This window comes from Rhinoderma darwinii, chromosome 1 (assembly GCF_050947455.1).
Source record: "Rhinoderma darwinii isolate aRhiDar2 chromosome 1, aRhiDar2.hap1, whole genome shotgun sequence".
In the NCBI taxonomy this organism is placed as follows: domain Eukaryota; kingdom Metazoa; phylum Chordata; class Amphibia; order Anura; family Rhinodermatidae; genus Rhinoderma; species Rhinoderma darwinii.
The window spans coordinates 615,605,472-615,617,905 of NC_134687.1; the positions used below are offsets into that span (position 1 = coordinate 615,605,472).

A 12,434-nucleotide genomic window follows, 5' to 3' on the forward strand; every position below is an offset into this window, starting at 1 on the left:
ACCGCATATAAACATCCGGCGGTCGGGTTCTTAAAACACACGCCATAGTATATGTATGGCGCAGGTTTACGTATAAAAAAATAAATTAAAAAAAAGCATATTTTTTTTACTATTATTTTCCGGTCATTAAAGAGGCTCTGTCACCACATTATAAGTGGCCTATATTGTACATGATGTGATCGGCGCTGTAATGTAGATTACAGCAGTGTTTTTTTTATTTAGAAAATCGATCATTTTTGACAGAGTTATGACCTATATTAGCTTTATGCTAATGAGTTTCTCAATGGACAACTGGGCGTGTTTTACTATATAACCAAGTGGGCGTTGTGGAGAGAAGTGTATGACGCTGACCAATCAGTGACCAATCAGCGTCATGCACTTCTCTCCATTCATTTACACAGTACATAGCGATATATCTATATCACTATGTGCTGCCACATAAACACACAGTAACGTTACTGCAGGGTCCGGACAGTGAATATACATTACCTCCAGCCAGGACGTGATGTCTATTCATTCTCCTGACCACTTCTCTGTGATTTACAGCACAGCGAGATCTCGCTGTAAATGACAGTTTACAGCGTAATCTCGCGAGACTACGCCCGCTATGCTATTTTGTATGTGTATAAGGTCTTCTTTTTTAAACTTTGTAGCATTAATTGATGTTGTCGATGTGCGTTAATTGTGACTTTTGACCCGTTTGGCGTTTTTTTCTCGTCTTGCAGTTAATTGTAATTTGTTTTTGCTGTAAACCGCTGTAAGTTGCCCTGTCTGTATTAACCTAATGAAGACGCCGGTCCGGCATTGAAACGCATAGCTTGTCGACCCTGCACACCTACATTAAATTATGAACTTTGCCTAGCCTCTTTGCCCATCATTAGCAGCGCCACTTTGGTTCCATTTTTTCGTTTTTCTTTTTGTTCATCATTTTGACAACAAACGCAGTTTTGTTGTGTCTGTGGACCAGGCAGCAGCTTTTGCTTTTACACCTTCCCTATTGTGATACCTGCCAGTATCTACAATCATGGTGAGCACCTTCTAGTAACTTCGTTACCCTCCTTAAAACACTCGTTTTACCTGCACCATGTTGCGCCGTGTCTCCTTTTCTCTTTCTTAGCATGCGAGACTGGCTTAGAGGCATTTCAGCTACCGACAGCACATTTGTAAGTGACAAATCTAACTGCAGTTACACTTTGAAGGGGTTTTACAATCTTTAAAAAAAATTGGGTGCAGATGGTGTATCTAATTTTTGGGGTGTCCTCAGTATTAGTTTATAATATATTCTCTAGAGGACATCCAAATAAATGTTTTTTGTTTTTTTTAAGTATGTGTCTGACATTTTTTATTAACTTTTGCATAAATTAGTCTAAAAGTTGGAATCTGATAATTCAAGTAAGCAATTCAGCAGCGCATGTAAGGTCAACATGATTGACCAGTCAGCTTCTAAATCCTGTATTCTGCGAGGTCTGGATAGGGGTGAACAAGCACACTTTGAGGGCCCATGCACACGAGCGTAAAAAAAACCTCCGTAATTGTGGACTGCAATACGGTCCGCAATTACGGACCCGCCCAGTTCTATTGGCTGCGGACACCTTTCCATAGGGCTACGGAAAGGTGCCCTTGCCAGGAAATATGGAGCATGTCCTACTTTTCGGATTTTGCAGGCCGTGCTCCCATACTTCGTATGGGAGCACGGCGCGAAAATGCGGCCTGCGAGCCGTGATTACAGGCACGGCCGTGTGCATGAGGCCTAAATCTTACAGTAAGTACACTTCGCATGTACACTTTAACACTTTATTCATACAGCGGATTTGTAACTGCAACTGCATATTAAAGAAGACACGGCGGTAAAATGGAGAAATTCCCCTTGTGGACGTTGATTTAAAGAAAAATGCTCTTTAAATACAATCACATAAGGTTACCTCAATAGAAACAAAACGTTTATGTGCATCCGTAGACCGCCCGTATTTATGGAAGCGTTGCTATGCAACATGCTGATGACATCATTTGCCTCCTCCCTCTTTTTTTACAGATCCGTGTATATATGGATGGAATACGGATGCAACACGGACAGTATTTCGGGATAGATGAAAATACGGTCGTGTGCATGGGGCCTAAGATACACATATGACCAAATATGGCATATGGGCAGGGCTTGTGATCATGGAGCAACCCACTTTAGATATACAATCGCATAATGCAACCGGCAAACAGTACAGGAGCATAAAAACATACCCAGTTTGGAAAATCAGACCACGTGGGCACGCGCTGGCATAAGTCACGGAGGATACGGATGATAATAACACAGGACTGCAATCCATTCGCTCTAGCCTTGTGTGTAACAAAAAAATAAAATTACTCACATCATCAAAACCAGGAAATACTAAAATGCCATGGTATTGGAAGCACAAATCATGAGCTGCCAACAGGGATGGCATTTTGGACATGTAGTTATAAATAAAACAACTTTGTCATCTCCTGCAACTTTCACTTGTAAGCCTTCTAGACAAAAAAAGGAATTTCATTACATGTGCGAGAAAATAAATGAAAGAAAACCATGTAATAAAAAAAAATAAAAAATAAATAAACCCCCAGGTAGGGACTGGAAGGTTGCCAGAATCTGTTTGGCGCTTTGTTGTGACTTTACAAGGCTGCAAAGTCACAATACCAAACGGATTCACGGGACCTTTCACTTCCTACGTTAGAAGGACATTTTAAAGCTAAACAGGAAGCAGTTAACACATATAATTTGTTAAGCAAAGATACTATGCAGCCTTATGGAATATTACAGATTCACAAAACAGTTCATGATGAGGACACTGAAAGAACGAGTCAGTCTGTAATGACTACTCCATGACCAGAAAAAAAAATGGAGGGAAAACAAAAATACAAAACGAAAAAAATACAAAAAAAAAAAAAAAAAGGGAAGTAACAGGACGTGAGTTGGAAACATTAAAAAAAGGATCATCTGTCCACATTTTTCTGGTCATTTAATTTTTTTTTTTTTCTTTTTTAAATTAACATTATCACGGACAAGTGTGTTTTACTATGCAACAAATTAAACATTGATCGGGCTATTCTCTCATAAGGCTACAAGAAGAAAGTAAAATGATGTTGCGAACCTGGAACCACTTAGCGTGGCGTAGAGCAGCCAGAGCGTCAAGGCATTTTTGCCTGTCCAAGACGTCCGGTGGGTCTTTCACCATAACCGAGGTTACATCTAAAATGAATTGAATTGGCAAAAGTGCAGTGAGGGACGGGTGTTTGACCAGGTGAGCAAGACACATCCTTTTATGTAGCTACAGTGTCACACAAGCCATTCAGAGGAGAAAATTACAGACGCACCCTAGTGGTGAGAGGAATACAAGGCACAATGCTATTAAGCCAATGAAATATATATATAGTGGAACACGTGTGACTAGGTTTCTCATTGCCGCCTTACAAGTCTAGGTGCAGAGAGTCACTGTTCTCTACAATCAGCAGCCTCATACAATGTGTTGCTGGTTAAGTGAAGACGCGTTTTCCAGGAAGGATGGTTGTTGACAATGCACTAGAACAAAGATCACAAGACAGGGAGGATGCAGAAATCCACCACAGCGACCCTAGTGTTGTGCATGGACCACCTTTGTAGTGTGGATTCCTGCATCCCTTTAACATTGGTTTGATCAACCCCTTAAAGGCTCAATTTAAGAACACTTTAAGAAGAAAAAAAAAGTTCTATCCTCCAATACATAATAAGATGATCTGCAAATTCTATGAACTGTACCACTACTGTTTTCTGCAGACTCGAAAGCCACCAAAAGCCGCCTAAGCTACATTCCCCTACTACTGCCCCCATAGACATCAACAAGCATGCCCTGACAACCCGAAAGTGCATGCTTATGAAAAACTCTTTCCAGAGAAAGATCTTTCAATGGTCAACCACCATCTTATGTCTATGGTCAGCCTTCGGTTCTCACACATACCCCTTTTACTACGAAAGCGGTTCATTAAAGGTGAATTACAACGATAGGATAATCAGTTTTCTCTGCACGTTGGTTGCAGAAGTCCTAAATACAATATTTGCAGATCAGCCGATTATCAGTTGGAGAAAAAAAAAAAAAAACACCAAAAAAAAAAAAAAAGTGTGCATCACTTAAAAAGTACCCGTCACCTCTCCTGACTGGTCTATTTTAGTAAATCCTTGCGTTCCCTATAATAGAACATCTTTTCTTAGAACTCTGTTGTGCTGTTCCTGTTATTCCTGCTAGAAATTTATGAATAAAATTGACAACTGGGTGTTACCATTCCCCTTGACAGAGGGGCGTGTCCCTACAGTCTCACTCTGTCAGCTCTGATTGGACATGGTCAGTCTGTGTAGGGACACACCCTCAAGTGGTAACACCCAGTTGTGAGTTTATTCATACATTTATAGAGGAATGGCACAACATACAGTTCTAAGAGAAGAGGCACCAGGATTGTTATTTCATGGGGACTGCGATTATTTACTAAAACAGACCTGTCAGGAAAGAGGACAGGTCCTCTTTAACTTCATTTCTAAAGTGGCCCTTGTGATAAGAGGTTAATCATTGAAAAGAACGCCGTGCCCACACTATTTCATGCTCGTGTTAGGGAGAAAACAGGAGTTTAAGCATTTGTATTTAGAAAGGATTGAAAGTAATAAGGACTGCATCCAAGGAGCTTAAACTTCAGATTTCTGCCAGCTTCATCTTCAGATGACAGAACACAACTGTTTGCTTGCATCTCAAGACGTTCCCCTCTCCACACGCATATAACCACCACAGAAAATAGTGTGAACACTGCTTACAATTCAGAGGAATGAGGGAGGGAAAAGAAGCAGATGCCTGCACTATGCAACCAAACCCCCCTCCTAATATTATACGAGGCTGGTGTGACACTGAGCTAAGAAAACCTTGGTCAAAAATCCTTCCGATGTCTTGGCAGCAATTCCTGGCAGGACCAATTCTCTGCTACAAGGCTTTATAGAAGAAAAGCTATAAGGATGGAAGAACACACACACACACAATGTACCAGCTGCTGGAAAGGCTCAGCAGCAAGGGTTAAAATCAGTTCAATACCAATTCATATGCAAGTGCCATACAGAAGACTTCAGGTTCTCGGTGACAGAATTGTGACATCTAGAAGTGGGAGCAAACACATGCAGTAATGCCTCCCTATCCACGTTATGGCCGCTCAAACACAGCCTTCCTGAGATGAGGCGACAGACAGAGCGTTGCAAAAACCTTAGGGAAGCAGAAGGCACAATGGGAACCTCCCAGGAGAATTTAGGATGACGCCAGCACCTGATCCACACTAGGCCAGACAAACTACTTCTTTGTTTCAATGTTTGTTTTCCAAGAAGCAAGCATGCATTTTTAAAAAAAAACAGAGATAATGAATGGTCTGCATAGGAAGTTGGAGAACTACGGTACTCATAGTTCATGCATAATTCCGGAAGGGTTATCAGACATTAGAGGAAAGTCTGCTGGATCGCAGGCGACAGTCAACACTCACCGGATCATAGACTATCGGCAGAACAAGAGGCACTAGCGCTAAATATAAAAATAGATTTTTGATTTTCTTCAATACTGTATTCAGTTATTTTGTTTTATTGCTGTCTTTACATCCTGAAGGCAGTCCTTATAAAGGGGTTATCCAGGATTACACAAAAAAAAAAAAGCCTGCTGAAACAATGCCACGCTTGCCCATTGGCGGTGTCTAGTGTTGGAGCCCAGACAGCCCTACCCCTCTCACTCATTCACGAAAGGCACAAAAGGTGTGACTGAGTACAAGAGACCTATCATTCGGTCAGCAATCCTCTGCCAAGTAGTGATCAAGTTAATTTACTGTAGGCTGTAAAATGAGATGCTTTCACAGTGCATATTCGGCAGTGTAGTCTGTTTGGCCACTAGATGGCAGCAATATTTTATTATCTTTTTCGACATGAATAAAAAAAGGGAATATCCAGAATGAGAAGTTGGCTGTGCCTGGTATTGCAAATCAGCCCCTTTCAATTGAATGGGGATGAGCTGCAATACCAGATACCGACTATGGACAAATGTGGCGCTGTTTCAGTTGAAAAAAAAAAAAAAGGCAGACCCTTTTTTTTCCTCATCATGGTTCAAGACTTTAAAAATCTCTCTGTCTGATGCGGTCCCTTTTCTTCTGTTCTTAGCGACTTTACAAAGTAGTTCACGTAAAAAGTTTAACAATGTTGTCATAGGAAGTGCACAAGATTTGTCCGGGGAGCATTGACCGTCAAACTATTAATCAGGCATTGTCCCAAATAGGTGAAATAATGGGCTTTAATCTAATGTCTATGAACAGTTTACGACTACAACTCTATGGCGATGCCTGTAATGAGTTATCTATAGATCTGTAGTGATCTAAACGAATGCTATAGTTGCTTCAGTATTTATTACACTTTGCCTGTCTAGCCACCAACTAAGGAAACAATGTCATTCTATCTGACCTACATAGTAACAGAACCAACACTGACCACGCGGCTTCTGGGCTCGCAGCCTGTGGCGGTCTCCATAGTGTTACACAATATGCCGGGGACAGCCACACTGGTGTCACATCATTTCATATTAAAGATGCAAAATTCTCTAACTTCAGAGAGTGCCAACTTAAATTAATAGTAACGAAGCCATTATATAAAAGTTAAAAAAAAACAAAAAACGATGAACGCCCTAGATAAGCATGAAATACATGACAACACACCCCCTCCCCCCATGCTGCACTGAAAAATCATCCATCTGCATCTCACATGAGCAGACATGACACCGTGTGTGTTCTGGTCTCTACTAGAATAGATCACCCCAACATGAAATATACAATTAAAATTTGTAGGGGCCACGAGAGAAATGTTTTCCCAACCTCCATCCCTTATGCTTTCTTCTCTCATGACTGGAGAGGTCAGAGTTATGGTGACCTGCATTTTAGGTTCCACACAAGAATTCAAAATAATGGCCGACTCGGGAATGGAACTGGCCACCTCATACTTCTCAGGGCATATTACCTGCAGGAAGAAAAATATCAGTGTTACATAAGACCCTACAACTCAACAAATCCTGAATGCAATATTGCCGAAATGGTTCAGATCAGGTTTCAATGACGAATATATATATATATATATATATATATATATATATATATATATATATATATCATCAGCTTATTGATGGCACTATATAGTCAATGTCATCGAGAAGAAGCTTCACTTTATAGAGCTAACCATGCTGATTTACCAAAGATATTGTGAATATGAATAGTACATGTCGATAAATGTGAAGTAATGCACCAAGGACGCAATAATAGTATTAATGCATATATATATTAAATGGAATAAAACTGGGGATGACGGAACAAGAGAAGGACCTGGGTATTCTGGTTACAAATAAGCTAAGCAGCAGCACTCAATGTCAAGCAGCTGCTGCAAAAGCAAATAAGACTTTAGGGTGTATAAAAAAATTTTTTTTTTTTAAAAAAAAAGATAAAAACCTGTGATTCAAATTTAATATTGCCCCTCTATAAATCCCTTGTAAGACCACATTTTGAATATGGAATCCAGTTATGGGCTCCACATTGTAAAAAGGATGCAGGAGAACTGGAGAGGGTTCAAAGGCAGGCGACTAAATTATTAAATGGGAGGAGAGTGACCCTTAAAATTAAAGGTCAGAAAAATTGGGCTTGTTCAGCTTGGAAAAAGGCGCTTTATATGCGATCTTAACATGAATAAATATATGTGTGGTCAATACAGAAAACTACCACATGATCTGCTCTTTCCAAGGACAAGGGGACATTCATTGCGTGTGAAAGACGTTTCCGACATCAATATAGGAAAGGGTTCTTTACAGTTAGGCCCCATTCACTCGAACGTGTTTTTGCGGCCGCAATTCCCCCGAAAATCCACGGGAGAATTGCGGCCCCATTCATTTCTATGGGGCCATGCACACTACCGTAGTTTTTACGGTCCGTGCATGGCCCGGGAGCCCGCACCGCAGAAAGAACGGACATGTCTTATTACGGCTGTGTTCTGCGATCCGGGCTCATTGAAAATAATGTCCGCGGCCATGTGCATTGCCATTGATTTGCAGGCGGCTCGTGGCTGACAGTCCGCAGCCGGCCGACCCGAACATCACGGCTGTGCACACGGCTACGGTCGTGTGCATGAGGCCTTAGAGTAGTCAAACTATGGAATGCCCTACCCAAAGAGGTAGTGATGGCACATACTAGGTCAGCATTTAAAAAAAAGGATATAATGTTTATTTACTGATGAACGGCATTGAGGGTTATAATTAATCAGGCAATGAATGACGGGTAATTGAATGAGAAAGGTTGAACTTGATTGACCGGTGTCTTTTTTCAACCTATGTAACTATGTACATAACCAATCAAAGCCATCTGGTTACCCTTTATAGCACCAGTGCGATGGCTCAGATTTCACCAGAAAATGGTGAGCAACAGGCTCACTTTTTCTAGAAGAAATGGTGTTTATCGCAGATATTTCACAATATATTGAAATATCTCTGAATTTAATTACACGCGCTTGTGACATTCTCCCCCCCCCCCCCTAAATTGCAGGCAGTTCACAGCACATAATATGCCTACACAACCATCACAACAGAAATTGAATTTTTTTTTGTGTGATGTCCCCCATTCATAAGCAAAAAAACACACCAACAATAAAAGATAAATAAAATATATATTCTCACATCGCCACTATCGCCACTTACAGCAAGCTGTTTGGGCAGGTTTTCAGCTATACGGGTTAGCAACGTCTTCGATGGCTTCTCAGCACACAGCAGTACCAGACTGACGTTTCGATCACCTCGTAACAGCAATCCTTTAGCCAACACACCAACACGTAAAACTCCTTTCAGAGACCTGACAAAGAAACAAAACCAATCTTTAGACACTTGTTATATGACTCTTGAAAATCAGTACTAGTTTCCTAAAAATCGAACACCAATAGTCATGTGAATGTATGTAGTTCCGAATAAACTAGGTTTATTCATTCCACAACATATCGCCGGAGATACAGCGACTTTCCAGTAGGACGTCCTTTCTAGCGGATACCGGTGGTGGTCATGCAAGGGACTTCACTGTGACTTTCAGACTAGTGGCAATATGGGATAATGAAACCGTGATAATGCCTGTACCCGGACGTCAGCACGATATATGGGAATGGAGCAGGCAAGAGGGGTCACGAGGGGATAAAGGCTAGAGGAGTTTTTATTTTGTATTATTTATGCACTGCATGGTGAAGGATTGCTAGCAGATGGCAAGTTGCACAAAGCTGGCACCTGGCCACTCCGATCTGGTGTCAGTATTTTGTATTACCTGTCCTTGGTTGGGTCTTTCTTCTCCTCAGTCTCTTTCCCTTTAGCTTTATCCTGTTCAGCCATGGCATCAGACACAAGTTTAAGGGCTCGTTCTGTCAGGGACACGATTTTCTGTACAGCCTGGAGCTCTTCCTCAGTTGGGTATATTGCAGCATGCTTGGTCATAACATATCGGTCATCAGAAGAGTCTGGTCTACGCAACGGCTGCAAACACATCCAAAGTATTTAGTCAGAGATGTACGTAGAAAATTCACAAAGTATAAAAAGCATATGAGGCCGTTATAGATAAAGGCATCCCTATCCATATCAAAAGAAAACTCTGTTATGTTGCCAGACAGAATCAATTGTTGGAGAAGGTATTTGAAAAACCAAAAAGACAGAACTTTAAGGTTAAAATAAACCCTCTGCAAATAATTTTAATATTGCAAACGTGTTCCCCTTGCAACTGCAACATCACGCAGAGCTAGTGATCTAGTTTGCGGGAAAAAATATAAAACTTTCCAAAAATAATAGTTAAGATAAAATACTAAAAATAAAATTAATAAATACAAATCCACAACACAGAGCTTGTCCCAATGAGGATATGTGGTCAGTGGTGCCCGTCCGCAAGGACTCAAGTGGGTCCAACCATCAACGTACCGGTCACCACTGATTCTCGACACTCTCGGGAAATATTGGCTCTGCCGGGGTAATCCTTGGCCGGACGGCCAGACATTCCCCTGCAGCTACCACTGCGGGGGAAAAGTAGTATTACAGAATGACTACCCGTTCTGGCTCATAGAAAAGGGGTGTTCAAATGCCCTTATAAAAACGACCCATTTAATGTCAGTGGCAGAGATCTCTAGATACTCTTAAAAGATTTCTGTTGAAGAAGCCCCTTAACCCCTTAAAGTCCAAGCTATTTTTGGATTTTCTTTAAACACTCCCCACCTTCTATGGGACATAACTTTATTTTTCCGTTAATGGAGTGGTGTGAAGGCTTGTTTTTTTGCGGGAGGAGTTGTAGTTTCTATTGGCACCATTTAGTACCTAAAAAACTGTGATTCCTCCATTTTTATTTGGGTTTTGTTTTTAAGTCTTTCATTGTGCGGTAAAAACAACAGATTCACTTTATTCTGCTGGTCAATAAGATTATGGTGATACCAAATTTCTATGGGTTTTAATGTTTCACAAAGAGAAAGCCATTGGTTAGAAAAAATAAAAATAAATTTGTCGTCATATTCTGTAAGTCATAACGTTTCTTTTTTCGTCTATTGAGCGGTGTGAGGGCTTATTTTTTGCGGTGGAAGCGGAGATTGTTATTAGTACGATTTTCTTGGTACATACAACTTTTTGAACACCCTTTATTTTAAAAAAATTCACCGCTGAGTTGTACAAAAAAAACAAAACAGCGATTCTGGCGGTTTATATATTTTTTCCTTTTACGGCGTTCACCGTGCGCATTAAATAATGCTATATTCTAATAGTTCAGACTTTTACGGACGCAGGGATACCAATTTTGTTTACTTTTGACATTACTACATTAGGCCCCTGGGTTGCCATGACAGCAGTCGGCACCCTATGATTGCGTCCGATTGCCTCATGATTGACTGCAGTATTTGAGAGGTTAAACGGCCATCGCTGTTCCTGGCGGTTAGTCCCGGGTGTCAGCAGTAATACACAGCTGACACATGTTTATAGGTTTTACTCTTTGCTATTTAGATACTCTTTAGTGTGGATGTCCCTGCTTGCTCTACTGGTCCTCACCGAGGATGTTTTGTTTGACCACTGCATTTTCCCTGCATGGGGTTTGTTTGTAACAAATTGTGCTACTCCTATGACAAAGATGTAATAAAGTTCTTTTGAAACTAAAAAAAAACAAAAAAAACAGCTACAATAATTAAAGCAAAAACCAACATCCAACAAAAAATTTGGGGCTGCAAAACGCACATTTGGCCCTTGAGGTTGTCCAGGCATTCCTGGCCTCACTCCCAGCAGTCCTGGAGGTCCATGATGATAGCCTCCTTCCGGACCTCTTCGTCGGTCATCCCAGTGCTGGTCTTCCTCCATACGCCTCCAATACATGTCCTCTTCATAACGCCTTAAAGAAAAAATAAATACACAATGTTTATGGTATGCTGTATCAGAGGGTCAAAAAGTTTCAGAGTTAGTTTGGGAGAACTAAAATATATTAATATTTCATACTGATGACATGTCACCATCTGATCAATCAGCCCATGACGGATTGATCATAAATTAATTCAACATTCCACTAGGCTGAAATCAAGACATTGTAAACCGACTGGTCTACGCTGCAAGAATCGCAGAGAAATACAGACATCTAAGCAGTGGGTTTGATCTCTCTATAGAAGCCATTCATTCAGTAGATCATCGTGACTGGATTTACCCTTTAATCCCCCCAACATTTGACGGAATTGTAGGCCAAAAAGGGGGAGTATGAAGAAATCCTGGCCGTTTAACCACCGATTTTTTTACTACTTATTTTGGAGAAGCAGTAAAAAACTAAAATACGATACAATTACGCCAATACCAAATTTTGTTTCAATCAGCAGAATAAAGTTAACATGTAGTTTTTCCTGCACGGTAAACCCCCTCCCCCCTTTTTAATATGTTGCGACACATAGTCTAATGTTGTGTATCAACTTACCGTAACTGGTGTAGTATTTCACGAGTAGCCGCTGGGCCACATGATCTTCACTCCGACTATCTGAATTCTACAGCGTCTGCTGTAAGGACCAGAGGTCAGTGTCTCAATGCAAGTCTCAGACTCACAGCGAGGCGCTCATAGACTTCCCAGCCTCTGTTGGATTCAAAGTGAAGGTCACATGACCCAGAGGCTACCCTTGAAATAGAGCACCAGGTAAGCTTCTACATAAGTCACCACATATTAAAACAGGCGTTGGGGGTGGAAAAATAATATATATATATATATATATTATTTTTATTATCTACACACACACACGAGTACTGGTATATAAAACACTCCCACAAAATGTTTTTTGCTCTGGCCCATTATGTAAATTGTGATGAACCAGCAGCTGTATTTGTGAGTTACCCACTCCCTTCTGGTCCTCAACTGTGCCATGT

General features: G+C 40.8%; 1 protein-coding gene, 1 long non-coding RNA gene and 1 other non-coding gene across 8 annotated transcripts in view; 1 reads left to right on the forward strand and 2 right to left on the reverse strand.

Moving 5' to 3' along the window:
* The window catches only part of LOC142663209 (uncharacterized), a 39,968-nt gene extending 37,563 nt beyond the window's left edge, over positions 1–2,405 (forward strand). Inside the window, exon 3 of the long non-coding RNA XR_012851058.1 lies at positions 2,033–2,405. This is a non-coding gene — a long non-coding RNA (uncharacterized LOC142663209). The remainder of the gene's footprint in view (positions 1–2,032) is intronic.
* ZFR (zinc finger RNA binding protein) overlaps positions 1–12,434 on the reverse strand; it is a 62,829-nt gene that overhangs the window by 3,547 nt on the left and 46,848 nt on the right. For 3 of the 6 annotated variants that reach the window (XM_075841609.1, XM_075841628.1, XM_075841599.1), the window contains exons 13-18: positions 11,277–11,427; positions 9,346–9,551; positions 8,718–8,889; positions 6,880–7,021; positions 3,123–3,220; positions 2,236–2,331 (exon numbers count right to left, since the gene is read on the reverse strand). In XM_075841609.1, the coding sequence (XP_075697724.1) occupies positions 2,236–2,331; positions 3,123–3,220; positions 6,880–7,021; positions 8,718–8,889; positions 9,346–9,551; positions 11,277–11,427 (865 nt within the window). Of the gene's footprint in view, positions 1–2,235; positions 2,332–3,122; positions 3,221–6,879; positions 7,022–8,717; positions 8,890–9,345; positions 9,552–11,276; positions 11,428–12,434 lie in introns of those variants that run through there. The other 3 variants (XM_075841639.1, XM_075841618.1, XM_075841651.1) reach the window with 2 other exon arrangements.
* LOC142722720 (small nucleolar RNA SNORA66) lies at positions 9,690–9,829 on the reverse strand. Its single transcript, XR_012875013.1, has one exon. It is a non-coding gene; the product is annotated as a small nucleolar RNA SNORA66 (small nucleolar RNA).